Raw genomic sequence first — 26,435 nt, 5'->3', positions numbered from 1 at the left:
CCTCCCTAGTAAGAGCCCCCCACTGGGAGGTCCCCAGGGAGGATGGGAAATGCCCCATCCATCTGCAGCATGAGGTAGAGTCACAGAAGAGAGAAGGTCTACTCCTGGGTCACCAAACCTGGCTGGAACCTTGAGTTCCACCTCCTACCAGCTTTGTGACCTCGGGCAAGTCACTTAACTGAGGCCAGGCCGTCCTGAGGATTAAATGAGATCATGTCCTCTGGAGGATGTACAGAAAGAAGGAGTTTTGAGCTTTTCTTTGTTTACTTATTTTTAGGGAGGGAGAGAAACATCAACCCCGTTGCCTCTCTGCTGCCCCCAGCTGCGTGCAACCCAGGCATGTGCCCTGACTGGGAATCGAACCCGCAGCCTTTCAGTGCGCAGGCGGGAGCTCAATCCAGTGAGCCACACTGGCCAAGGGCAAACAAGGAGCTTTTTACCTGCTATGCCCACAGACCCCGGAACTGCTGCAGAAGTTTCCCCCACCCTCCAAGGACACCCTCCCAGCCTGGTGCCAGGCGAGGGGCATCCTCAACCTCAGGAGCAGTGACTCGGCCTCCCGACTCAGGCGAAGCCTGGCCCACGACCTTGGAGGAACCTGGGAGAAAGCTTCACCAGGCGACAGTACTTTTCCACTGCACTGCTCAGGCCACCTCAGCTGGCTTTCTGCGGTGCAGACCAGAGGCAAAAGGAGCCGGGCCAGCCCCATCAGGAACCCACCCCAAATCACTCCTAGAAATGGGGTAAGAACCCGTCGTGTTCACTGCCCGGCAAAGGGGCTGGTCCTAGAAAGAACGGAGAGGGGTCCCTAATGAGGGTAGGGGAGACTGGAGACCACGAGCGAGGCCAGAGAAATTTGCGTCGGCAAAGCCCTCCCGTGCATTTCAGGAGATTCCCACCTTCACCGCCCCTGCCGCCCCCACCAATCCAGCAACGATGATTAAACCCGGTCTACCGCGCCTGTGCTGGGTTCCGGGCAAGGAGCGGCGCTAGCCTGCGAGGGGGAGGAGAGAGAGGACGAGGAGGGGAGGGGACGAGAGAGCTAGCGGTCCCACCCGGTGATGCAGCCAGCCCTGGGAGGTGGAGCCGCGACGCCTGAAGGAGTCCCCACCGCAGTCGCGCTCTCTGTCTACCCCACGGAGCAGGCACCCGCCAGCCCCGGCTCTGGAGACCTCCCTGACGCCGCGATCTGGGCGGCGGGGACCGCGGGATCCCCCCGGTTCGGGCTGGGGGCGCCTCCACCCCGCCCAGCCCCTGCCCCTCTTTGCTTCCCGGACGGCTGAACGACTCCCAGGGGGAAGCTATTCCCGGCCTCCCGGCCACCGCCCGAACCTCTCGGCTGCCAGCCCGGCTGGGCACAGGGCATCAGCGAAGCTAGCCGGCACTGGCCATCTCCGGGCACCGACTGTCTCCGGCGCCGCCGGCTTCTCGCGACCCCGGGGCCGTGGGCTTCTTGCCCTCCCCTCCCCCGGCTGCTGGCCGAGACGCCTGCGAGCTCCCGGCGCCCCCAGCCCCCCTGGCCGCCGCTGCGATGCTACCCTGGAGACGTGACAAATTCGTGCTGGTGGAAGATGAGGCCAAGTGCAAGGCGAAGAGCCTGAGTCCCGGGCTCGCCTACACGTCGCTGCTCTCCAGCTTCCTGCGCTCCTGTCCGGATCTGCTGCCCGACTGGCCGCTGGAGCGCCTGGGCCGAGTGTTCCGCAGCCGGCGCCAGAAAGTGGAGCTCAACAAGGAGGACCCGACCTACACCGTGTGGTACCTGGGCAACGCCGTCACCCTGCACGCCAAGGGTGACGGCTGCACCGACGACGCCGTGGGCAAGATCTGGGCGCGCTGCGGGCCGGGTGGGGGCACCAAGATGAAGCTGACGCTGGGGCCGCACGGCATCCGCATGCAGCCGTGCGAGCGCGGCGCGGCGGGGAGCTCTGGAGGCCGCAGGCCGACGCACGCCTACCTGCTGCCGCGCATCACCTACTGTACAGCTGATGGGCGCCACCCACGCGTCTTTGCCTGGGTCTATCGCCACCAAGCGCGCCACAAGGCCGTGGTGCTGCGCTGTCACGCCGTGCTGCTGGCGCGGGCGCACAAGGCGCGCGCCCTCGCCCGCCTGCTCCGCCAGACCGCGCTGGCGGCCTTCAGCGACTTCAAGCGCCTGCAGCGCCAGAGCGACGCGCGCCACGTGCGCCAGCAGCTCCTCCGCGCCGGGGGCGCCGCTGCCTCGGTGCCCCGCGCCCCGCTACGCCGGCTGCTCAACGCCAAGTGCGCCTACCGACCACCGCCCGCCGAGCGCGGCCGTGGGGTTCCGCGCCTCAGCAGCATCCAGGAGGAAGACGAGGAGGAGGACCAGGACACGGAGGAGCGCCAGGAAGAAGCCCCCCAGTCCGAGAGGCCCGAGGTGGTCAGCCTGACCCGGGAGCTGAGGACCTGCAGCCTGCGGGGCGCCCCAGCGCCTCCGCTGCCCGCACAGCCCCGCCGCTGGAAGGCCGGCCCGAGGGAGCGGGCGGGCCAGGCGCGCTGAGAGCGGACGCAGCAGGACTCGCGGCCCCAGACCCCGCCGGCCTGACTTCCAGCCTCCACCCCGGCCCTGCCCGCTTGGCTCCTCCCTGGTCCCCCGGCCCTTGCCTCCCTCGTGGTCTCCGTCGTTGTCTGCTCTGCGCCTCATCCAGGCTCAGGCTGATGCCTCACTCGCCCTTGATTATCGGGGGACAAGTTGGGGGGAGGAGTGTTCAGTTTTCGCCTCTCCCCCCACCCGGAGTTTCTGGGCGCCCTCCATTGTGGAATTGCCTCCTACGCTTTACACCAATTCTCTGGTAAACCCAAAACATCCTCTCAAGAGAAGGGGGGAGAAGTTTCTAGACATTCAGGAGGGTGGCTTTGGACCTTGGCCAGGTGGACACAGTGGCCCTGCCCTTGGCCAGTCTAGCCTTCTCCCTGGGATGAGACCCATCCTGGCGAGGCCTTCTTGTAGGAGAATAGCGGCCCTGGAGAGCTGAGGCCAGGCCCACGGTGGGAGCTGTCTGCTGCCGTACAAGGAGAGGCCCAATGCCTGGCCTCTCTACCCCTTGGAGGACTCCTGGGACTTCATTGTTCTGCCTCTGGGAGAAGGCCAGGGTGGTCCTGCCAACCCAAACAAGAGGTTAGGTGGGGTGACCACTCTGCACCAAGCCCTGACACCCACACAGGACTACCTGTGTGCAGACAGAACGTGTGGTGCCCCACTAGGTGCCCCACAACCAGGACCCAGACAGGGCCTCCAGAGGAGGTAAGGAGGACCTTTGGCAGGTGCTTGGGGACACTGACCACCCAGAAAGAGGACACAGGAGGCACGGCCCCAAGTCCAGGTTTGTCAGAGCAGGAAGGTCCCGACAGCAGCTGGGTTCTCAAAGCAGGATGAGGAAAGAGGGTGTATGACCCCAGCAGAGGGGTGGGCTCTGCCCACCAGGTGTCTGTCAGCAAGGCCACGAAAAGCCCAAAGATCTCTGTGTCACCAACTGGTCATTGTAAATAAAGTGGACCTGCTTTTTCAGCCTCGTCATCCTTCCTGTGTTTGATGCCAGGCCTACTGGGGGTGAAAGATTAACATCAGAGCCCTAAAGGAAAGGAAAAGACCCCAGGAAGAGGCCTGTTAGCAGCTGGCGTCAACTCTCAGGATGGTGGGGGGGTGGCACGAGGGCTGCTGCTAGGAAGCTGTTCCCTTAGTGTCAGGGAACGAGACAGTGCAGGTGCCTCGTCTGAGAGTCACGTATGTCAGGCCCCGGAGGAGTGCCGACTGTCTGTCTCGGCCTCCCAGAACGTCTGTCCTCCTGGGCACTCAGATGCAAGTGTCTCTGGGACATTCGGCAGGAAGAGAGCACTGGGCAGGGGGCTTCTCATCGGCTCCATTATCTTCGAGGAGATTTCTGTGTATGTCAAAACTTGGGTTATACGGTATGTCTCCTCGGGCCTGAGAGGAAACACAGTGTATGACATGTATTGTTTTTAGAAGAGCTGGGGACATCTGTCCAGACCTTTGGGACAGGGTGCATCTTGAGCTTGGATAACTTCTTTAGTCCGGTGCTGAGCTGGGCATGGATCCCGGAGCTCAGACCAGCAGCCTCTGCCATTGCCAGTGGTGATCACCGCTGTCTCTCTCTCTCTGGGAGCTGCTGGGACAGAGGGGACCACTGCCACTTCTCCCTGGTGCGACCCAGGTAGGGTCAGGGGTCTTTGAAGGGGAAAGCTGGGGTTGACTCCACGCTTCCTGGGTGGGGAGGACCCCCCGCACGAGGGTGCCCTGCATGGTCATGGCTCCCTCTTACGTACTGACAGGGGTCATGTTGGCGCTGCTCTGCATTTGCAGGAGAAAGGAAGTGGTAAGATGTCAGACCTGAGAGGGGGAGGGTGGGCTGTGGGCAGGGCAGCCTCTGGTGTTTGAGACAACCTCGCCCAGAAACAAGGTCACAAGCACGCCCTCTTTAATCGGGTTCGTGCCACAGATATTTACTAGTTCAGATATTCACTGAACTAGGCACCGGGGCCCTGGGGACCCTTCCTTGTGGCCCCTACGGTCTCGAGTGAGACATGCATGATTAAAGAAAGTTCCATAAAATCATTCACAGACACCCGCCCAGGCTCAGCTCCTGTTTCCTACTTTTCTCTGGCAGCCCCCCCCCAAAACACACACGCACAAATACACACACAGAGCCACCTCCTTCCTTCTCTCACTCACCTTATGCTCTGTAGACCCAGAGTTAGAAGGCCCAGGTGAGGGGACTGTTTGCCTCCTTACCACCTGTGTGACGTTGAGCAACTCACTCAGCCTCTCTGAGCCTCACCTTTGCCACTGGCAAAATGGGGAGAACATGTACCATGTATGCTGATTGTAAAAATTAAACAGAATCAGTCTTTGAAAATGCTTTGGTAAGTAATAAAATGCCCAGCACCTGTGGAGAACAACCATTTTACCCAGAGAGCCCTTCTCTGTAGGTTAGGATTTTGCTGTGCCTTCCCCAGACTCCCTGCTCCCTGGTGGGAAGGGACCTGGTCCAGCTTCCCTCCCCCAGTGGATCGAGAATGAGACAAGCCACAACACAATGCCAACTGCCACCAGGCCACAGAGTCGGGTGTCTGGGGCTGCTCCAGCCACCGAGGCCTGGGCGTCACTGCTACCAAGAGAGAGGAGAGGAAACCCGGGAAACCACGCCCACCTCCACCTCTGCCCCTAGTTTGGTTTTCTTCCCTGATCTTAGACCCAAATCGGGAAGAGCCCTGAACCATCATCGGTCAGGAAGTCTGGTGCTCCTTCGCCTCTTCTCCCGACTTCAGATCCCCCATCTGCAAAATGAAAACTGGGGGACGGCGGACCAGTGGTTTTCAAGCTGTGGTCCTCTGCATCCTGGCGTGCCTGGGGGAGCCCTTGGAGCTGCTGTGGGGGCGATGGGAGGTGGAATGGGGGGCGGGGGGGCCCAACCTGCTTTCGCTGGAGCACCTTCTCCGTGTTCTCTTTGAGGTTCCTGTGATTCTCTTTGAATGATAGGATCCTACAGCTGTGTCTTTTCTTTTTAATTTTTAATTTTATTTTTTAGAGAGGACAGGAGGGAGAGAAACAGGAGAATCCGGGGTCCACGCAAGACAGCAACATTGCTCAGTTGACTTCTGTAGGCGCCCCGGCCAGGGGCTGAACCCGCAACCCAGGCATGTGCCCTGGCCAGGAATCAAACCCTTGGGTTTGCAGGACGGCACTCAATCAACTGAGCCACACTGGCCGGGCCAGTATTCCTCTGTAAGTGTAAATCTCTGGGTGGCGTGCTCGCTAAACCTCCCTTCCTACTCTGATACCAGTTGTGTTTCAGTCCCTTGGCCCAACCAGGCCTGAGATTTGCTGCTGGAGGGTGTGAATGTGGTGGTGGAGGGCTTTCTAAGGACAACAGGCAGCACAGGACAATGTGGGAAGTGTGTCCCCGACAGGGCCAGCCACCTGTGGTCAAGGCTCTTCCAGGGGCCCGTGGGGCCTGAGTTCCAGCTCTCTTGATCTGACTCCGGGAGGGCCAGGCTGTGGCTGGTGTGACGGAGCCACAGCCCGCAGCTCACAGACAAATCTATTGGCCCACCCAGCAGCACCATCCTGACTCCCCAGCTTCCCTTCCACACGTGGGCCAAACAGCGCCCTGTGCCCCCACCGCTAGGCCACGCCCCTGCCATTCTCACAGCCTGGAATGTTCTTCCCTTTGGCTACGCATTGTCAAACCCTTCAACGCCCAGCTCAAATTCCACCTCTTTGAATTTTTCCTAAACGCATGCCCCTTCTCCACTCCTGCCAAATCTGGGGATGACCCCTCCTCTCAGAGGCACATGGGATGTGGCGCTGGCTTCCCTCGAGGTCCTCATGTTTCACCTGGGATGACTCTTTTTATGTAACTGTCTTGTCCCTCACACTGATCCATCTTCCTTCGCCCGCTCCCTCCAGCACCTTGACCGCGGCAGGGCAGAGTCAGGGCTCAGCGATAAATTGTTGAATGAACATGTGAATGAACGAGCCAGATGGAAGGGCCATGATGAAACAGGAAAGCAAGTGGGTGGAGAAGCGCTCCCTTTGCCAAGCTTCTGCCCGGAGATGCTGAAGAGCTATCCTCAGACACCCTGTTCAGACAGATGGCTGTTCTTAGGGAGAAAATCTACAACCAAAGAGATGCGGGCTGGGGAGGAAGCTAAGGCCTCTGTCCGCAGAGTCTGCTTGGCATTCCAAAGCCTCAGTACGGAGCCTCCCCACGCCCTGAACTAGTCCAGCCCCCCACATTGGACTGATACTCAAAATTCAGAGCAGCTCCTGGCAGTGACCAGCCAGCCTCCAGCTGTGCAGCGGGGCAGCAGCAGGGCCGTCCAGATGGCTGCGGGCTCCGACACACAGGCGGTCCCACCTGGCTGGGCCTGGGCCTCAGACAGACCTGAATGCCGGTCTCAGCGCTGCCGCCTGATGGCTATTCCACCTTGAATAGGCTCCCAAAGGCCTTGGTTTTCCAACTGTAAAAACAGGCATAGGTGAGTGAGCCCAGACCTTGCAGTTCCTGGGAGAATGACGTAAGGCGATGCGTTTGCACAGTTGATTTAGCAGAACGCTTTGATGCACCCAGGACGTGGCAGCTGCTAATGTTACGTTCATTACTACCATTTCACCTGGAGCCGCTAATGGACAGCTCTGGGGTGAGGACACCGGCTGCCCGGTCTCCGAGACACCACACATGTTGCTTGTTCCCGCCCCGGGGAGGCTGTGTGCCTGAAGTCCCGTTCATCTCTAAATCACGGGAAGACGGGCAGCGGCAGGTTGTCTCATTGTTGTCTTCAGTTGGTCAGCTGACCTAAGCCTGATCACCTGACACTAGATTAGAGCCAATATCTTAGGCTTTTTGCGTATCCTTTTCATTTCAGCACCCAGCACAGTGCCAGGCACACCATTCACCCAGAAGTGAATGAATGGGTGGATGAATGAATAAATGATTAGCTGCAATGTTGGCACGTGGCCTCCCCAGCCCAGGTTTTCAGGAAGTTGGGATGTCATTCCTTTGTGAGTGATGGATCAGCTTCCCCCTCGCCCCCAGCCCTGTGTGCCTTTAGCTCTAGGCTATGGAGAAAAGGAAGATGCTGCTGGCTTAGGGACCAGCTTGTCCCCAGGGAAGGATGGCTGACAAGGATTGGGGGGACTGACAAGCAAATCTGGCGAGTCTCTGAGCCAGAACTGTCCTCTCTCTCCCTTTGCGCCCCTGCCTGCCTGTCCATAAAGCACGGATGGGTTTGTGGACTGACCTGGGACCACTGAGCTTCATCACCACTCAGCTTAACAATGGGAGGGACGGTGGGCGGGCGAGGGACTAAAGGAGAAACTGGAGCTCAAGCCATCACGAAGGAGACCTCAACCGGAAAGACTGGGCCGGCACTGCTCACACTGGAGCCCCTGACAAGGCTAAAGGAGGCGGGCTGGTCTGGGATGCTCAGGTGGACCTCGTTCATGCCTACCTGGCACCCTTCCCTCGTCCCCCCAAACTTCATGGTAGAGATTGCTTCCTCTTCCTCCAAGGCACACACCTAAATCTGCCCTTTGCCCCCTGCACTGAGGTGTGGTCATGGGACTGGCATCCCCAGGCCTGGACTGCGCAAAACGTAAACGTTGTTTTATCCTCCCACCCACCTGCTGGGTGTCCTTGGAAGCTTCGCATTGAGGAGGACAATGCCTGCACCAGCCTGCGTCCCGGGATGGCCACGGGAAGGAGAGGCCCACCCCTGCCACCAATGGGAGCAAGAAATAAAGTTTTACGGTGTTAGCCACAGCAACAGGGCCGTTTGCAGCAGCACCTAGCTTGCAGTGACCAACACGCTCCTCGTGACCCGCCGCGCCGATGCTCCGGTGAAACCACAGTTCCCCGCTCTTGGTTCTCAGGGTTCTAGCAGAGCTGGCCGCACACACAGGGCTCCAGGGGAAGAGGGGGGGACACGTGACCCAGGCCTGACCCATCCCACCTCCTCAGCCCCAGAGCTTGGTTCCAGGATGAGCATGCGACATGACGAGAGCCAGTGGAACTCGATTCTGGGACATCGCTGAAACTCCCGGGAAGAGAGACACTCACTTTCTGCTGAAGTTGCTGAGGGGTGGCGAGTATGTCTGCTGTCGCTGGCAGCCATCTTGCCACCATGAGGAAAGGGGGTGGCACCCAGAGGCCAGCAGAGTGAAAAGCAGAGCAGGACATGGAGAGAGCAAGGCCAAGTCCCGTGACATTGCTTGAGCTCCTGAGTCCCGTCAGGCCTGCCCAGATCAGCCCCTGGGGTTTTCAGTTCATTGAACCAATAAGTTGTACCTTCTGCTCAAGTCAGTGTGAGCTGGGCCTTCTGTCCCATTGAATCTGAGAAAGCCCTGGCCCGGCCATCACAGCGCTCATCGGGGCCCCAGCTCTGGAAAAGGTTGGGGAGTCATTGAAAAGCTTCAGGGTCTGTTACTGAGCCTGACTATGGGACATCCAGCCTGCTCATGAGATCCAAAAGTCCCCAGGCCCTTTCCCTCTCTGGGCCATGCAGTTTTCCACCCTGGCTGCCTCTCATACACCTTCCCAGTCTCCTGTCCAGGGAGTGGCTCCCTGCCCTGTTCACAGCACCTGCCTCCCCGCCGTGCCTTTAATCAGCAGGTGACTCTGTGCCCCAGTCCAGGTGGCTCTGTGCCCAGTCCATATGCCTCTTCAGTCTAACTAAAGCGTCCGGCCTTCATTCAGGTGCTGGAGCCTGAGGCTGATCAGGGCAGCCCAGCCTCTGGGTGGTCACCCCGGACCACGAACCCACCCTGGTCACTCAGCTGCAGTTGAGAGTGGGCTCACCAGGTGAAAGGTGGTCTGCTGAGCCCATTCCTCGGGGGACCTTCAGTGAGGAGGGGATGCTGCTGCTGATGCAGCAGGCGCTGAGTCAGCTCATCTTGGGGGCCAAGCCTGGAACTGCCTTTTCTTTATTCTGGGATGTGGGCGAGTCGCTTAACCGCTCCAAATCTCCATTTCCCCTACTAGGTGGATGTAATATGCCCAGCATTCCTGCCACACAGGGCTACTCTAAGGCACCGTTCAAATGGAATGACATTCAGGAAAGCTTTGAAAAACATCACAAACCGAACAAAAGCTAGGGTCAGACCACTTCCTTATTAGCACGAAGACAAGAAACCTGGGGGGGAAGGCAGCTCAAGACTACCCAGGCCTCAGGGCTCCCTCTTGTTTAGAGGAAGGAGCCCACTGCCCAGGAAATGAGCGCACACAGCAGAGAAGGGGGCTTTAAATAGACATCTGCAGGGATTTCCTGGAGGAGAGAATGACATGACCAGGAAACAGCTTGTGGAACTCAAACAATGAGCCCCCCACACCCACACACACACCACCCCCAGAGTGGGCTGGAGGGATGAGTAGTGCATCTTGTCTGCAGTCAGAGACCTGGCCAGGGAGGCCAGGGGCCCCTTGCAGCCGCAGCTGCCTCTGAAGCTACAGCAGGCTGGGGAAGAGCAGGCCAGAGCAGCTGTTCCTGCGAGAGAATCACACTGCTGATGTCATAGTGCAGGCCCTGGACAGCTCCAGGGCGTCTCCAGCCACAGAAGCTGGCCTAAGAGGCAACCATTCCGGAGCCTTTGGAAACAGAGGAGAGGGACCGTCCAATAAGATCAAAGTGGGCACTCGCTCACTCGGTCTTCAAAGGGCCAAAGATTCAGGGCCCTGCATCACATCAACCCCTTTGCCAAATTCCACAGATTCAAAGGCCAGGGTGGCCTCGTGGGCCCCGGGAAGTCTCCTGCCGACCTTCAGGGAAGCACACACGGGGCCAGCTTACCTTGGGGTGGAGCATTGCCCCAGAGCAGGGCTGTCGTCAGGGGCAAAAGGTGTCTGTCTGTGAGGAGCCCCTGGCAGTTTGACTCCTTAGAGATGTCCTGAATTCTTCTTCCAAGATTATGAAAGCAATGCATTTTTATCTGCAACCAGTAAAACAACAAAGATACAAGGAAAAATGAATACTTTCCCTAGTACCCCTCTGTTCCCTTGCCCCCCAGCTCCTCTGCACCCACACATTCTGGGTAATACTCTGTGCGTTAGGGACTGGGGTTTATTCTCTCTCTCTTGTCTCCTCACTTGTGAAATAAACTAACCCCCCCCCACACACACACACATACAGAGATTTGTCGTTTGGTTTTACACAGCTGGAGTCCTTCTCAAACACATTCTGTGCCTGACTTTATTCTCACTTATGTCACGTGCTGCCTGCTCCCCAGCTCAGTGGACATAAACCTGACTCATTCTTCTCTCAATAGCTGCCCAGTATGTCTGACCATCCCCTGGTCATGCATGCTCCAGCTGTCCTGTGTTTTCTATAAGGACTTTATTTATTTACTTTTTAGAGAGAGGGGAAGGGAGGGAGAAAGAGAGGGATAGAAATGTCAATGTGCCAGAGAAACACCGATCAGTTGCCTCTCGCGTGCCCTCATGCGGCCGGGGACCTGGCCGCAACCCAGGTATGTGTCCTGACTGAGAATCGAACCAGTGACCTTTCAGTTTGCAGGCCAGCACTCAATCCACTGAGCCACTCCAGCCAGACCTGTCTTGTGGGAGTTGTTTTGTTTGTTTGTTTTTGTTTCTGTTTTTTAAATATATTTTATTGATTATGCTATTACAGTTGTCCCATTTCCTCCCCTTCACTCCCCTCCAGCCTGCATACCCCCTCCCACATCCCCCCCTTTAGTTCATGTCCATGGGTCACACTTACAAGTTCTTCAGCTTCTCCGTTTCCCATGCTGTTCTTACCCTCCCCCTGTCTATTTTCTGCCTACCATCTATGCTACTTATTCTCTGTACCTTTCCCCCTCCCTCCCCCTCCCCCTCTCCTGTTGATAACCCTCCATGTGATCTCCATTTCTGTGGTTCTGTTTCTATTCCAGTTGTTTGCTTTTGTTTTGTTTTAGGTGTGGTTGTTAATGATTGTGAGTTTGCTGTCCTTTCACTGTTCATATTTTTTATCTTCTTTTTCTTAGATAAATCCCTTTAGCATTTCATATAATAAGGGCTTGGTGATGAGGAACTCCTTGAACTTGACCTTATCTGTGAAGAAGCACTTTATCTGCCTTTCCATTCTAAATGAAAGTTTTGCTGGATAAAGCGATCTTGGCTGTAGGTCTTTGGATTTCATGACTTGGAATACTCCTTTCCAGCCCCTTGTTGCCTGTAAGGTCTCTTTTGAGAAATCCCCTGACAGTCTGATGAGAACTCCTTTGTAGGTGACTATCCCCTTATCTCTTGCTGCTTCTAGGATTCTCTCCTTCATTTTAATCTTGGCTAATGTAATTATGATGTGCCTTGGTGTGTTCCTTCTTGGGTCCAACTTCTTTGGGACTCTCTGAGCTTCCTGGATTTCCCGGAAGTCCATTTCCTTTGCCAGACTGGGGAAGTTCTCCTTTACTATTTGTTCAAATAAGTTTTCCACTTGTGGCTGTTCCTCTTCCCCTTCTGGTACCCCTATAATTCAGATGTTGGAACATTTAAAGGTGCCCTGCAGGTTCCTAAGCCTCTCCTCATTTTTTTGAATTCTTGTTTCTTCCTTCTTTTCTGTTTGGTTGTTTCTTTGTTCCTTCTGGTCCACTCCATTGATTTGAGTCCCGGTTTCCTTCCCTTCACTGTTGGTTCTCTGTACATTTTCCTCTATCTCACTTTTCATAGCCTTCCCTTTTTCCTCTATTTTGAGACCATATTCAACCAATTCTGTGAGCATCCTGATTACCAGTGTTTTGAACTGTGCATCTGGTAGGTTGGCTATCTCATCACTTAGTTGTATTTTTTTCTGGAGCTTTGATGTTCTCTTTCATTTGGGCCTCTTTTTTTGGTCTTGATGCACCTATTATGTAGTAAGGGGCAGAGCCTTAGGTGTTCACCAGGGCGGGGCAACCCACATGCTGGATTGTGACGCCATATATGGGGAAAAGGTCCCAGAGGGAACAATGGCGCTTGCTCCACTGTCTGCCAGATTCCGCTCACTTCCCACAAGCAAACTGGGCCCTTCTGGTGCTGATTCCTAGGTGGGTGGGCTTGTGTACGTTCCAGGACCCTGTGGGACTCTCCTCCTGTGAGGCTGGGAGTCTCTCTCGGCACCTCAACCCCGACAAGTGTTTTCAGTCGGTGCTTTTGCGCTTTATTTCCCGGGCCTGGGGCCCTGGGTTGTGCAGCCCATCCTGCTTCCCGGTTGTTTCTCCCTGTTCATCTGTGTGGGAATGTGGGACTGCCCAGTCCACACTCCTCTGCCTTGCCGGTCCACTCAGCCAGCTGCAGCCTTGCACGCCCCGCTCCGCGATCTGCCACCTCACCTGCTCCCCCAGCCACCGCCCTGCCCGCCCGGGTCCTCCAGCCGCAACCTCTCTGCTCGGATGCCCAACTCCACCCCTCCTGCCGGTCTGGATGGATGCGTCTTCTTTAACTCCTTGGTTGTCGGTTTTCTGTCAGTTCTGGTTGTTTCTTGTTTTTAAATTGTTGTTCTTTCAGCTGTGAAAGGAGGCGCAGTGTGTCTACCTACATCTCCATCTTGGCCAGAAGTCCTGTCTTGTGTTTTTAAAAGCATCTGATAAATGCCTGCTGCATGAGAGCTCCAGACCACGCCACCTGGAAGGAAGAGCAGGTGTACGCTGAGCTCATCCAGATGTGGGCTGACAGCAAACAGGCTCAAGAAGAGTCCTGTGAACTCCCAGTGCCAAGCGTCCCAGCTGGAAGTGCCAGGTGTCCCAGCTGGAAGTGCCCTTAGACTTGTGGTCCAGTCCCTGGTTTACCGATAAGAAGGGAGATTTGTCCAAGGTCACGCTGCTCACTACTGGAAGATCTGGGGCTATAATTTAGATCTTCTGACTCCCAGACCAACATCTTCTCCTCCGTACAAAAGCTGTTAAAATAACAACAGGTCCAAGAGAGGTTTATTTAAGCTCCGAGATGCCCAAAATTTAGGGATGAAATGAGGGGATGAGCGGTACTCAAATCCCGCAGAGAATTAAAGGCAAAGGGAAGGAGGCTCTCTTTATACTCCACGTCCTGCCTTCTCACCAGGCAGGCTCCCCAAACACTCCAATCTCATTTCCGCCTCAGGGCCTTTGCACTTGCCATTTCCTACACAGGAACCACGCTTCCTTCGGATTTTTTGCACAGCTGCCTCCTCCTCACACACAGACCTCAGCTCAGATGTCCCCTCTTCAGAGAAGCCCTCCTTGTTTCCTCACCCGCTGTCCACAATGCAAACTAATCTCGTCTGCCCCATCACTCTGCCTGTTCACTGCACACCGCTTGTCATTATCTGAAGTGATCCTGGTGATGTGACTGTTTACTGTTCAACAGTCATCTCCCCCATTGGAATAGAAGCTCCATGGGACAGGCCCTTTGCCTGCTGAGGGCAGTGCTGGGCACACAGCAGGTGCTTAGTGAAGATTTTACCTGATGGAGCCCTGGCTGGTGTGTCTCAGTGCACTGAATACTGGCCTGCGGACGGAAAGGTCACCAGTTCAGTTCCTGGTCAGGGCACGTGCCTGGGTTGCAGGCCCAGTCCCCAAATGGGAGCATATGAGAGGCAACCAATTGATGTTTCTCTCCCTATCTCCCTCCCTTCCCCTCTCTCTAAAAATAAGTACTAAATAAGATTTCCTTGATGGAGCCCAAGTCTCCTGACTGCTGGTCCAATGATGGATGCATCGTCCGCACCGGGCGGTACCTTTGCTGCCTCAGGGCTGCAGAGGCTGATGGCCCTGGATCCTGAAGACAGGCTGGCTGCCAGCCTCCCAGAGGCTGTGGACAGGGTAGGGGGCCTGTAAGAATTAGAAGGACTCAGGTGTGACAAGTTAGGATGATGTTCTTCTTTCACCCTCAAAGCCAGGAGCAGAGCCCCTCTCTGGACCCTCTCCCAGACTGCTCAGGCCCCCACCTCTCCCTGCCGCCTCCCCGCTTGCTCTCCACTTCACACCCACTGCGTGTGTGCACCTGGAGCTCAGAGTGTCCCTCCTCATCTCTACTCCCGGCCCCAAGTCACCTCTTCTCATCAACTTGGGCCCTGGCTGCCCACTCTCCTGCCCACGGGCATTCCTGGTGCCTGTGAGTGAGGCACTGGCCAGGAGTTCTTGGTCACTGGAACACTGGGCGACCTTGGCAAAGTCTCTTTACCCCTCCGGGCTTTGTCCCCTCCCCGTGGAAATGAGGACAGGAAGGCTACGGCAGCTGGACGGCTCTACGGTGTGAACACTCTGAAGCCGTTGCCACACGTGTCCCTCAAAACTGGGGAAAGGAGCCAGGTTCCCTCTTGTGTTTTTACATGAAGACCAGTTGGGCTCTGCGTGGGAACGTAGACTGGGCCGGCCTGCCCTGGGCATGACGCTGGCACAGGGCACAGGTGCTATGGTCATAGTGGCCTCTTGTCCAGAGAAATAACCCTCTGGTCTGCAGTGGAGTCGGGGCCTGGTCCCGCTGAGTCAGGAATTGTGAGCAAAGGAAACGGCTGTTCTTTTAAACCATTCAGTTTAAGGCGGTTTGTACGAAGCCCCAGGTAACAGATACGGTGACCTCAAGGAGCGTTGGTTTCTGACGGTTGAAGGAGAAAATGCACAGTGAGCACTTAAAACCTCGTTTGGCACAACATAACAGCTCAGCAGAATCGAGTGGTCATTGTGGTCATATAGTTCGGAACCAAGTTTCTTTGTTTTGGGAGCCCTCTCTGTTGGCTTCTTTAGTTACTCAAGTGTGAAATGAATTGATACGAGAGAATTCTGGGAGGTCACCTCCAACCTGCCTGCCATGGCTGCAGCCTGGGGGACAGAAAGGGCCACCTTGGGTGGCCTTTCGCCTGACTGCCCTAAAATGGGGGAAAAAAGGAATGTCAGGCAGACTAGGTGACCCCGACAGGGCGTTATTTAAGGTCATTTGCCCAAGAGGGCAACTCTGTTAGGGGTCTCGGTTGGGTCTTTTCTGGAGCCCCCGAGTTTGCCCTGAACTGCACTTTGGCGGCTTCCTCCCCCACTTCCGCCAGCACTTCACTGCTCCTCTGCTGTGTGCTGGGCGCGGGTCTAGGTGCTCAGGATACGAGACAGACATCCATCTACTGTTCCAGACAGACAGAAAGACAATGAAGCCTGTAACTAATGTTATCGGTTGGTGCTAACAGGGCTCTGCAGGGTGAGGGGAGAGCGTGCTGGGGAGGGGCCGTCAGGACAGGCTCTTGGGGGAGGTGCCAGCTGGGGACCCCGAGGAAGAGAGGCCCAGAAGAGAGGACAGCCTGGGCAAAGGCCCGCTGGTGAGAACAAGCTTGGCGGGTTGGATGCGGCTGGCGGGTGATGGCGCGCTAGCGGAGCAGGAGGCCACAGAGGTGGGCAGGGCCACCCGAGTCCTGGTGGAGACTTTGGTTTCCATTCTAAGTGGTGGAAACTTCTGGAATGTTGGTGTTCTCAGAAGCTCACTCAGACCACCTTTGAAAGGACAGAATGAGAGGAGGGAGTGAGAGAGGGAGCAGGAGAACAAGTAGGAAGGAAGTCCAGCCGGGGACCTTGACCAAGGGCTTTGGTGGGGAAGGTGGGGAGAAGTGGCGGAATTCAAATACTGCTAAATATGTCAACGGTCTCAACAGAGCATGGTGACAGAGTGAGGGAGGGAGTGCGGGACAGCCAGGCATCTCGAGCTCGCAGACACAGGGAACAGACTGGCGATTGCCAGATGTGAGGGGGAGGTGGGCAAAGTAGGCACAGGGAATAAAAAGGTCCACAGTCCTGGGCCCTGGCTGGTGGGGCTCAGCGGACTGAGCGCCAGCCTGCGTGCGAACCAAGGGGTCACCAGTTCGATCTTGGCTGGGGCACGTGCTCGGGTTGCGGGCGGGTCCCCAGGCAGAGGATGCGCGAGAGGCAACCACACATCAATGTTTCGCTCCCTCTCTTTCTCCCTCCCTCCCCTCTCTAAAAGTGAATCAATAAAATCTTTAAAAAAAAAACAAGTCCTGGGCGTGTGATGTACCACATGGTGACTATAGTTAATAAAACTGTATTGCATTTTTGGAAGTGGCTAAGAGAATAGATCTTAAAGGCTCTCACCACAAAAAAATATTGTTAACTCTGTGTGGCAATAGATGTTAACTAGAGTTACTGCGGTGATCATTTCGCAGTATGTACAAAATCAAATCATGTTATGTACCTGAAACTAACAGAACGCTGTATGTCAAGTGTATCTGAATTTTAGAAAGACTGGGGCAAGACAAAGAAATAAGATACAATGAATTAGTCAGGGTTCCATTGCAGACAAAATATTCCACCTGGCAGGTTTAAAAGGTAACTCAGAAGGTTTCATATTCCTCAGGAGGGGTGAGAAGCAGGCTCTATTCCAGGAATAACCCCCAATGCCCAGGAATAACCCCCAATGTCGCTGTGACACTTGCCTGCAGAGGAACTTCTTCCACAGCTGCGCCCCCTGCTGGCTCGGGAAGCTTCCTGTCCAGCTTGTAGTCAGGAAAGCTGCCAAAGTGGGGAGCAGCTGACACGCCTGCTCAGCACCAACAAACTCGGAATGGATCTGACACTAGGGCTTCCGCCACAGCTGCCTGCGAGAACCGAAACGCCTCCAGCACCGTGCCTACAGAGGAGCCATATGGCCACCTCCCCCTGGCGCTCGGTTCTACCTGCCCTTGGTGGTTCTGCTGCACATTCCTGGCAGAAGCCAGGTAACGTGGAAATCCTAGCTGCAAGAGAGTCTAGTCATCTAGCCTCTAAAGCAGAAGGGGTTGTGATGGAGGGAGGTTTGGAGGGGTGCTGAGTAGGCGTGGTCTTCAGTACTTGCCACAGTTCACTCCTTAGTCCTTCAACATCCTTGCCCATCCTGCTTTCCCTCTTAAACCTCCCAAAGCAGCCACAACATGTTATTGCACAACCTGCTGCAAATGTATCTCAATCAAACAAGAACCTTCTTATTCTTATCTCAAAAACAAAAAAGCCCAAAGCCCCACAGTTACTCCATTCAGCTCTTACCCCTGGGAGTCTGGCTGGTGTTAATCCCAATTAACAATCCCATCCCAATCCCATCATCCCATCTTCTCTAATCCCAATCCCATCCTGATATTCTGTAACCCATGCACTAAAATCATAACGTTTGCCAGCAATGGACCACCCTGTACGAGTGGGAGAGGAAGAGAGAGAAACAGTTAGCGCCATCCGTGTGTACATGTGTGACATAGCAAGAGAAGGGCTAGCATTCTCACTTCTGCCACAGGTCACGAGGCATCTATAAGAGTTTTCCTCGACTAGCCTTCCCGTTTTCCCTTTGTCTTGAGAAAGAACCTCATGTGGCCGGGGCCTCAACCCAGCGGGATCCCCTGAGCTCCACTCAGGAGGAAGCTGAACCCTTGGTTGTCCTGCTCACACTGGGTTGCCGTGGAATCAGAAAGTGTGCTTCCCCCTTGCAAACCGGAGTCGCTCACTCCAGCCAACAGCGGACCACCCCACCCCTTCTTCCTCTGTGGGTCCAGGGCATGATGAGCCTGCAATGGCCAGATGTCTCTCTCAACTTCCACATCAGCGGGACCTCCGCGGTGTGCCCTGGTGGAAACACTCTCCCTTTACACGCTGAGACCTCTGAATTAGCAGAACCAAAAGTCTCGGGGAGGGGAGCTCATATTTCGTAAGCTCTGCAGCCCAAGATCCCCTGATTCACGGGTTCTGGAAAAGAGAAACATCACCTTGCACTGGTTTCTGACTCAGAGTATAAGGCAACTTTTGGCCAACACTTCCCATTCATGCAAAGGTGTCTCCTGGATGATTCCAAGTCCCAGTTGACCATGTCACCAACCCATAAAGACAGATGAGTCTGGTGATAAGAATCTGTGGCAAGACCAGTAAATCTCATGCTCACCTGCCAATTTATTTACTTCTTTGGCTGAGAAATGAAGTCTCCGGTCAGCCACAGTGCTATTTGGACTTCTATGACAGGGAATAAGACACTCAGTAAATCCACCAATGAGGTTGCTGGCAGAAGCATGACGGGCAGAGAATTCAAATCCATAGTCAGAAAAAAAAAAAGTTTGCTCCAGGGAGGAGAAATGTATGCTGCCTCCACCATGAAAGGAAGCCAATGCAACCAAGCTGCCACCAGATGGCAGGCTGGTCCTCTCCAGACCTGGTACCATGTTGAAGGTGTCATGGTTGTTTTCTACTTGTCTATGGACTTGTCTGTCTAGTTGGAGTTCCTGAAAGTCTGTCTAGTTGGAGTTCCTGAAAGTCTCATTCACCTCTGACTCACCAGTTCCCCACACAGGGCCTGGCTCAGAGTACTCATAATGATGTGAACTAATAAGTGTTGGACACTTACCACCTGCCAGTCACCGAGCTTTACATATATTATTTCACTTGATTTTTACAACTATCCCAGAAAGTAGTGTGTTCATCTAGATGCCACAGAAACAAAACTCAGACAAGTTTAAGCGGGAAGTGAATGCAGTGGATCAATGAAAGGAAAGTCTAGAAGTGTGCCTTCAGGAATGGCTGGATCCAGATACTCAGCGAGAGATCAGGGTTCTTTCCCTCTCGTCTCTGCCTCTCTCTACCTGGCTTCATTTTGCAAGCAGGATCCCACCCAGAGCACAAGCTAGCTGTCAGCATTAGGCACATCCTCTTAACTTAGCAACCGCAATGGGGAAAACCAACACTCTCACTAACTCAGCAGAGAAGTGAGCTCTCTGACTGACCCTTTTGTGTCAAAAGCCTGTACCCAACAGGGAGTGAAGCCCAGTGATTGGCAGCCCACCAGAAGTTCTCCCCTCAAGAAGCCAAAACAAAAGAAATGGGAAACCCTCCTGAGCAGAATAAAACTCTGGTCACCATGAGGCACTACAGTTGGGTTAGTGCTGTCCCATTATATAAATGAGGAACAGCAGGTACAGAGTGATGTGCTGACTCGCCTAGGTGCCCAGCTGGTAACAAGAGGGTCTACAGTGCTTGGTCTATGCCAAGGCCAGCATCCCTCGAATGCCCATTATGCCAGCTCCCCACACGTTCTGGGACGGGCCAGAGCCTAGGATTCAGACAGAGGCAAACGACTCGGGCTTGAGATCCACTTCTGCCTGTCAGGAGCCCAAGGGTTCTTGTCATGAAAGGTTCTCAGTAAAATACGGGCAGTAATATTGCCAGTATATACCTTAGGGTGGAGACTACGTGAAATAATTCAAATCATTCATTTAGCACAGTCCCTGCATGTGGAATGAGCAAAACAAGAGGGAGCTGTTGTTACGAGTAACTGTTCGTTGAATGTGTAAGCAAATGAGTGGTGTCTGAGCCCTGACACGGGGACTCTGAGTGGTTCTCCTCCCAGAGGAAAGGCCTGGGGGTGGGGCAGGGAGGGCTTTGTGGCCTTGACAATCTCCACCAGCACTCAGACCCCCTCCTTGGACATTCCTGTTCTTGGAGTTGCGCGATGAATTCCTTAGTTTTCTGCAGAGTGGAGATCAAAGCATGTTTAGAAAATGTTGTTACTATTATTGATCAATAACTTAGCTTTAAGCAAGTTTCAAGGCCTGCTCTCCCCTCCCATCCCATGGCCCAGGCCTCTTCTGCAAGGATTCTAGAAGCACTGCTGTCTATCAAGCTCCGTATGCTGGGTTTGCAATGGGCATTGTCCCTGTTTATGACCACGTTAGGGAAAGAGCTCTGAAGGGGCGGAGGACCCAGGAGCTCTTAGCCTGGAGGTGACCCAAGTTCTGCAGACACTGTGGAGCCAAGGAGTCTAGCTCGAGGCCTGGGCACGGCTGGGCTGAACGGCCATGGGTCAAGACCAGGCCAGGGGGCAGGAGCAGACTGCTTATGGAGGTTTCTGACATGCATGGCAGGCCAGCAGGGCCCTACAACCCTCTTCCCAGTTGTCATTATACTTGGTCCCCAAAAGCTTTAGAATTATTCCCACGTTGAGCGGGCACACACAGTCCCAGGACATCCTTCACTTCTTCTCCTGGAGCCTTGGTGGAGGGGCCTTTGGGAAGCCTAGGCAGTGCAGGGATAGAGGCGGGGCGGGGTGGGGGGCACTCCCCACCAGCCCTGTCTCAGATCCAAGAAGCCGGTCTAGATGCCGAAGGTACAGGCACAGGAAGAAAATGCAACAGTATCGGGAGGAGCCAGCTGCTTTCTTCCCCTGGATGTCTGGAAAGAAGGGGGCAGGGTTGGGAGTGGGGGAGGAAGTAAAGCCAACTTGACCAACTGTACAGAGGCCCAGCCAAGTCTCAGTGTGGCTGAGAGCTCCAGGCTGAGGACAGCAGGGCCAGGTTGCAGAATACAGAGGTGTCAGCATACAGGACATGGAGATGTTGCCTCATGGCCCCCAACCCACTGCCTTCCTCCCTTCCCTTTCTCCCTCCCCTTCCCTTTCTCCAGCCCTTCCTGAGCCCTCAGAGAAACCACCCATTCACTCCTGCTTGCTGGGGGTCTGGGCACATTTGGATGCCTCCGGACACCCTAACTGGTGTTCTGCTCTTCCTGTGTAATCCTGGCTGAGCCACTGAAGGACAATAATCTGATTTTCATGGCGTCCCAGAGTGCCCGTGTCCTGATGTCCCAGGGTCCTCCGACCACCGTCACTGAACACACATCATCTCCTTTGGTCCTAATGACAACCCTGCAAGATGCCCCTAGTGTGTCCACTGGAAAGAGGGGGGGGGAACTGTGACTTCGAGAGGTGGCATCGACTTCCCAAGGTCATATGGCCAACTTATGGTGAAACTGGAATGCAAACTAGGGTCTGTTGCACACCAAGGTGTGGGGGCAACTTTGCCCGCAAGTCTCTCCCCACTCCCCGCCCCTGGCCACTATGGAAGAAAATAATACTGCCAAGACATGATCTGCTTGGGGAAGAGAGGTGGTCAGTCTCTCACGGGAGAAGAACCAAGAGTTTTTTCCTCAATGGGCTTTTATTGGGTTCGTTTTGCACAAGAATACAGTTAAGGATCAAACAATAGGCAGCATTCAAAGAACAATGAGGGCTTATTTTCAGTCTGGGTCAGATAGCTAAAGAGCCATAACACTTTGAGGCACAAGCTTCTTGCTTGGACCCTTATCATTCAAATGAGAACATTCTAAAGAAAGCAGGTGTCACAGGATTTTACATATTCTTTCTTAGCCTGATCACCGGGAACCTGCTCCAGCCCGCGGAGAGCTGCAATGCCCCCCCATCACAGGTTTTCAGGCTTAAGTGAATTAGAGCCAGGAAGCGCTTCTCCCAGATGGAAATGGGGACTCAGGCTATGTCAGAATAGCCGTGGGGCAAGGGTCCATCACTCCCTCTTTGCTGCAGCCCCCCGAGTCCTTCCTTGAGGGCCTCCCAAGTGGTCGTGTCGGGCTTAGGTTGCCCCTCCTCTGAGGGGTCTTCCCTGTCACTGACTAACCGACCAAGCATTGGGGCAGAGATGGATGAAGCCAAAGCAGAGCTCCTGCCAGAGACAAGCTTCATCTCTTTAGTGGCTCTCCGTCTGGAGGTCGCTCACCCAACCTTATCCACGGGGGGGCAGTTACAACTCCTGAAACCAGGCAGAGTGGTTCCCAACATACCCCCACCACAGACAGAAGGAAACTGGGACAGAGAGGTCAAGTAACCTGCCAGCGGTCGTGCATGTGGAATGTGGTGAAGCCATGACACAAACCCATTTCTTTTACCACCAACCCACTGTTTGTNCTCTTTAGTGGCTCTCCGTCTGGAGGTCGCTCGCCCAACCTTATCCACGGGGGGCAGTTACAACTCCTGAAACCAGGCAGAGTGGTTCCCAACATACCCCCACCACAGACAGAAGGAAACTGGGACAGAGAGGTCAAGTAACCTGCCAGCGGTCGTGCATGCGGAACGTGGTGAAGCCATGACACAAACCCATTTCTTTTACCACCAACCCACTGTTTGTTTTGCCTGAGAGATGACCTCAGAGGTTCCCTCCAGCTAAAATACTTTTTCATTCCGGGTTGTGACAGAGATGAATTGGAAGGAGAATGGGTGAAAATAGAGAAGTAGCTTGGTCTCACTTCCTGACTCAAGGAACCAGTGTAGCTGCCCCAGTTCTGCCCTTTCCGCTTCATTCCTCCCATCAGTGAAGAAGAGAAAAAGTCTTTCAACAAACAGGGTTTTCAACCCTTGGAACTTGGCCTTTCTAGACTTGTACACCTGGGAGCTTCTAGGCAGGGACACACCCCTGGGAGGAGCTGCCTTCCTATCAGGTCCCAGCCAAGCCTCTGGGCAGGGACACGCCCAGGGGGAGGAGCTGCCTTCCTATCAGGTCCCAGCCAAGCGTCTAGGCAGGGACACGCCCAGGGGGAGGAGCTGACTTCATAGCAGGTCCCAGCCAAGCCTCTGGGCAGGGACAGGCCCAGGGGGAGGAGCTGCCTTCCTATCAGGTCCCAGCCAAGCCTCTGGGCAGGGACAGGCCCAGGGGGAGGAGCTGCTTTCATAGCAGGTCCCAGCCAAGCCTCTGGGCAGGGACAGGCCCAGGGGGAGGAGCTGCTTTCATATCAGGTCCCAGCCAAGCCTCTAGGCAGGGACACGCTCTGGGGGAGGAGCTGACTTCATAGCAGGTCCCAGACCAGAGTAGCTGAGGGCTCCCTTCTCTGCTCCTCTGCTGATCCCTAGGCGCCAACATGGCCCAGGTGCCTCATGCTTCCGCCTTGGATCCCAAGAGCATCCAGCAACTGGTGCTCCGCTCCCACGAGGCCAAGAAGTTCGCCTACTGTCCCTACAGTCACTTTCCCGTAGGGGCTGCTGTCCTCACCACGGATGAGAGGATCTTCTCCGGTAAGGGTGAGGAAGGGTGTTCGGGCTTCCCAACCACGGCAGCCTGCGGGGTGAGAGCAGGATACTCAGGGAGGCGCGGGAGTCTCCAGAGGAGAGGAGCCCAGGTCTGTCCCCTCTTGGCTGAGCCTCCCCTGTAATGCCATTTGCCTCCACCCTGCTAACGTCCCAGGCTGTGGGGTGAAGGTGCTGTTCAAGTCGAGGGGTTTTTGATTCTTGAAAGACTGGGAAGTGGGAGGTGGGTCGGGGAAGGAAGCTGGAAGGGAAAGCCGTGAATGGAGAGCGTAGGCTGTGCTGTGTGTTGGGAGCCAGGGCAGAAGTCCTCTCAGAAGTCCTCTCCCCCTCGTCCCCCTCTGGGGCCCGCCCCCGCTAAGGCTTCCACAAGTTCTATCAGCAAGTCCTCACCACGGACCCGAAGTCCAGGTGTTACGCCCATTTCTCAGTGGAAAGCCCGAGGCCCAGAGAGGTGACCTGGCCTGTTCAAGGTCACATGGAGCACTGAAGGCAGAACCCAGGGCTGGGGTCCCCCAAACCCTGATTTCTTCCTGCCACCCTCCGTGTTGAGGGGTGTCAGGGAGGGGAAGCGAGGAGTCCAGACAGGATGACTTGTTAATGGGGTGCAGAGGGCCTTGGGGGTAAGAAGCCAGGCACGGTCTGAGTGCAGCAGTAAGTGCCCGCCTGGGGAGGGGGGGACAGGAGTCTGAGGCGGCGCTAATCTGGGCCTAGCTCTTTTTCTTGGGTTTGTTGGTTTGATAGAAAAGCTCCCTTAAACAAAACTTCAGGCTTGATTTTGCTCAGCTAGGGGCATTCTCTGTCAGGACCGTGGGGAAGGAAGAGGGTGTGGGGTTGGCAGGGAAGACTTGCCCTTGACACACGAGGGCAGATGAGAACTGGCACCAAGGGCCAGAAGGGGATGCGCAGCCCTGCTGCCTAGAATTCCCCTGTGGCTTGCAGCAGCTATTAAAGGGCCAGAGGCCTGCACACGTGCATCTATCTACCTGATCAGTAACCCCCAGCAGCCCGTCCCAGCGTGAGCTGCTCACCTGCTCTGCCACTCAGCTGTGGGTCCAGCTTGGGGCTGACGTCCCCTTCTGTCCTGTCCCCTCTGAGCTCTCATACGTTATTCCTTGTCTTTTGAGTTTCTGTGCAGCTGTCGTGAGTTCCCTGGGTCTTAAACACGTTGGAGTAGGAAAAGTGACCTGGGGCCGAGAGCTGGTGTGTGAAAGAGTGTTGTCTGACTCACCCTCACAACGCAGGGCAGTTGCCATAGCACCGCTTTGCAAACAAAGGAGACAGAGCTCCTGGAGGCTAAATCCCCAGCTCACAGCTGGGAGTCAAACCCAGAGTTCCCCTGACTCTCAAAGTCCGCTACTCTGTAGAGAATAAAAAACCACGGAGTGTTGTGTGGACATTTAGGCTCGCCTGGGGGCTCAGATGAGTATCAAACAGTAACCACCATCACAAACACCCTTGCCGTCCCACGCTGCCCCATGAATCAGCCATCGATTTCTTTCCAGTGCCTCCACAGCCCCTCTTCATCCTTGCATTGATTCGTCTATTCAACAAATATTTGCCAATTATGTGCTAAGTAATGCACCAGGTGCTAGGGGTAGCGCAGTGAGCAGAAACGTCATAGTCCCTGCCCCCATGGAGGTCCCCTCCCCTTGCACAGGCTCAAAGTGGGGGCCACAACCAGTGACTGTGGGAGTGAGTAAGCAAGGGGAGCAGGAGCACCGACTATTTCAGTGGCAGGGAAGGACCCCGTGCCCCTAGAGCAAGTGGGGATTGAGGGAGGCCCTCGGGGGTGGGCTGAAGGCTCTGGACTTAGAGCCTCCTGGATTGGAATCCTGGTGCTCTGTTTACCAGCCGTGAGACCCCAAGCAAGACCCTTGACCCTTCAGAACCTCAGCTTATACTTGTACATGGGGGATCCCAATGCCCACCTTTTGGGGTGGCTGGGATCACAAACAGTGCTGGTTTGCCTGGCCCGGTGGGGCAGCCAAGGTCCTCTCTGATTGCGGGTGCCCGTGCTGCCCGGGTCACTGACCACATGGAAACTCGCCCCTGGCTGTGAGGCTTTAAATGAGCTAGTGCCCATAGAGTGATTGGCAGTTTCTGGCCCAGAGTAAGCATTCACAGATGGTGGCTGCTTCGACTGCTGCTAGTGTGGTCTGAGGCAAACGATGGCGTGAGGGTCTGGAGGTAGGTTGTGGAGGACTTTTGAAGGCCGAGTAGAGACACTGGGACTTGATGAGGTAGGGCATAAGGAATCAAGGAATGTGATAAAGGAGAGTGACGTGAAACTGGTGTTTGAAGACAACCAGCCTCACAGGCACTCAAGGGGGGCTCGGGCAGAAGGAGGGACAAGGGACTGCGTCTGTCTTGTTTGCTGACTGGTCCACATGCCACCTTATTGCCCGACCTGGAACAGGTCCTCAGTTAAGGTTCGGTGAACTCACGAATGAATGGCTCAGACCAGAGAAGTACCAGGTGGGATGAAAAGGAAGGAAAGATCTAGGAGCTGTCCCATGGGACAAATGAAGCAGGCCTGGGATGGGCCGTGTTAGAAATGAAGGAAAGAAATGTGGGCCTAGGATTTCCAGCCCCAGGAGTGGGGGGAATGATGCGGCAGACTGATTAAGGCAGGAGGGGGCTGAAGGCAGAGTGCAGAGAGATGGTGGGCAGGACCGACTGCAATGTTACTAGACACAATGCACTTATGAAACACTTGGGATGGAAATTCCCTTAAAATGTCATAGCCACCATGTGGACAAAAGTGTCCCACCCAATTCAAAAGCGATGCTGGCCTCAGAGGCAGCCTTGCTGTCATGATCTCATAATGATCATTTCTATCACCGCCAGCCCTGGCCAGGGCCTTGTGCCCCTCGCAGGTGGGCCACCAGGGTGGTGATTAACAACTACACCAGTCACCTTCTGTGATGGCTGGGAGGGAGCTGAGGAGAGCAGAGGAGCTCCTCGGGAAGCAAGAGCTGCTGAGGGAGCGGGGAGGGGCGCTGAGGCCACAGGGAGGAGTGTTAAGATGGGACAGAACGGGCTTTGGCAAGAGAAATGGAGTCAGCACCCAGCGGCGCTGAGGTGGGGCGCGGTGGGGGTGGGCAGTGGAGAGTCGTGGAGGTCACCTCTTTGCTGGCA

At 55.3% G+C, this 26,435-nt stretch overlaps 2 protein-coding genes and 1 long non-coding RNA gene across 3 annotated transcripts in view; 2 read left to right on the top strand and 1 right to left on the bottom strand.

Annotated features, from left to right (window-relative positions):
- The first annotated feature begins 439 nt into the window (after window positions 1–439).
- Window positions 440–3,671, top strand: FAM43B (family with sequence similarity 43 member B). The gene is made up of 2 exons (XM_037032943.1): window positions 440–743; window positions 889–3,671. The coding sequence occupies exon 2, from the start codon at window positions 1,532–1,534 to the stop codon at window positions 2,516–2,518; it is 987 nt and encodes a 328-aa protein (XP_036888838.1). The 5' UTR covers window positions 440–743; window positions 889–1,531; the 3' UTR covers window positions 2,519–3,671.
- Window positions 3,672–6,241: 2,570 nt separating this feature from the next.
- LOC118977760 (uncharacterized) lies at window positions 6,242–24,601 on the bottom strand. The gene is made up of 3 exons (XR_005064601.1): window positions 24,326–24,601; window positions 10,324–10,462; window positions 6,242–10,121 (listed from the first exon to the last, which is right to left on the bottom strand). It is a non-coding gene; the product is annotated as an uncharacterized LOC118977760 (long non-coding RNA).
- The window catches only part of CDA (cytidine deaminase), an 18,573-nt gene continuing 15,159 nt past the window's right edge, over window positions 23,022–26,435 (top strand). Inside the window, exon 1 of the mRNA XM_037032824.1 lies at window positions 23,022–23,285. Coding sequence (XP_036888719.1) covers window positions 23,132–23,285 — 154 coding nt within the window. The 5' untranslated portion in view covers window positions 23,022–23,131. The remainder of the gene's footprint in view (window positions 23,286–26,435) is intronic.

Source organism: Sturnira hondurensis, unplaced genomic scaffold, assembly GCF_014824575.4.
Source record: "Sturnira hondurensis isolate 20B ecotype Veracruz unplaced genomic scaffold, ASM1482457v3 Scaffold0021555, whole genome shotgun sequence".
NCBI classification, from domain to species: Eukaryota; Metazoa; Chordata; class Mammalia; order Chiroptera; family Phyllostomidae; genus Sturnira; species Sturnira hondurensis.
The sequence above is the reverse complement of the archived record's forward strand: the minus strand, read 5'-3'. Positions and strand labels throughout refer to the sequence as shown.

Excerpts from the sequence above, each read along its gene's own strand:
- FAM43B (XM_037032943.1), top strand. The coding sequence starts at position 1,532 with ATGCTACCCTGGAGACGTGACAAATTCGTGCTGGTGGAAGATGAGGCC.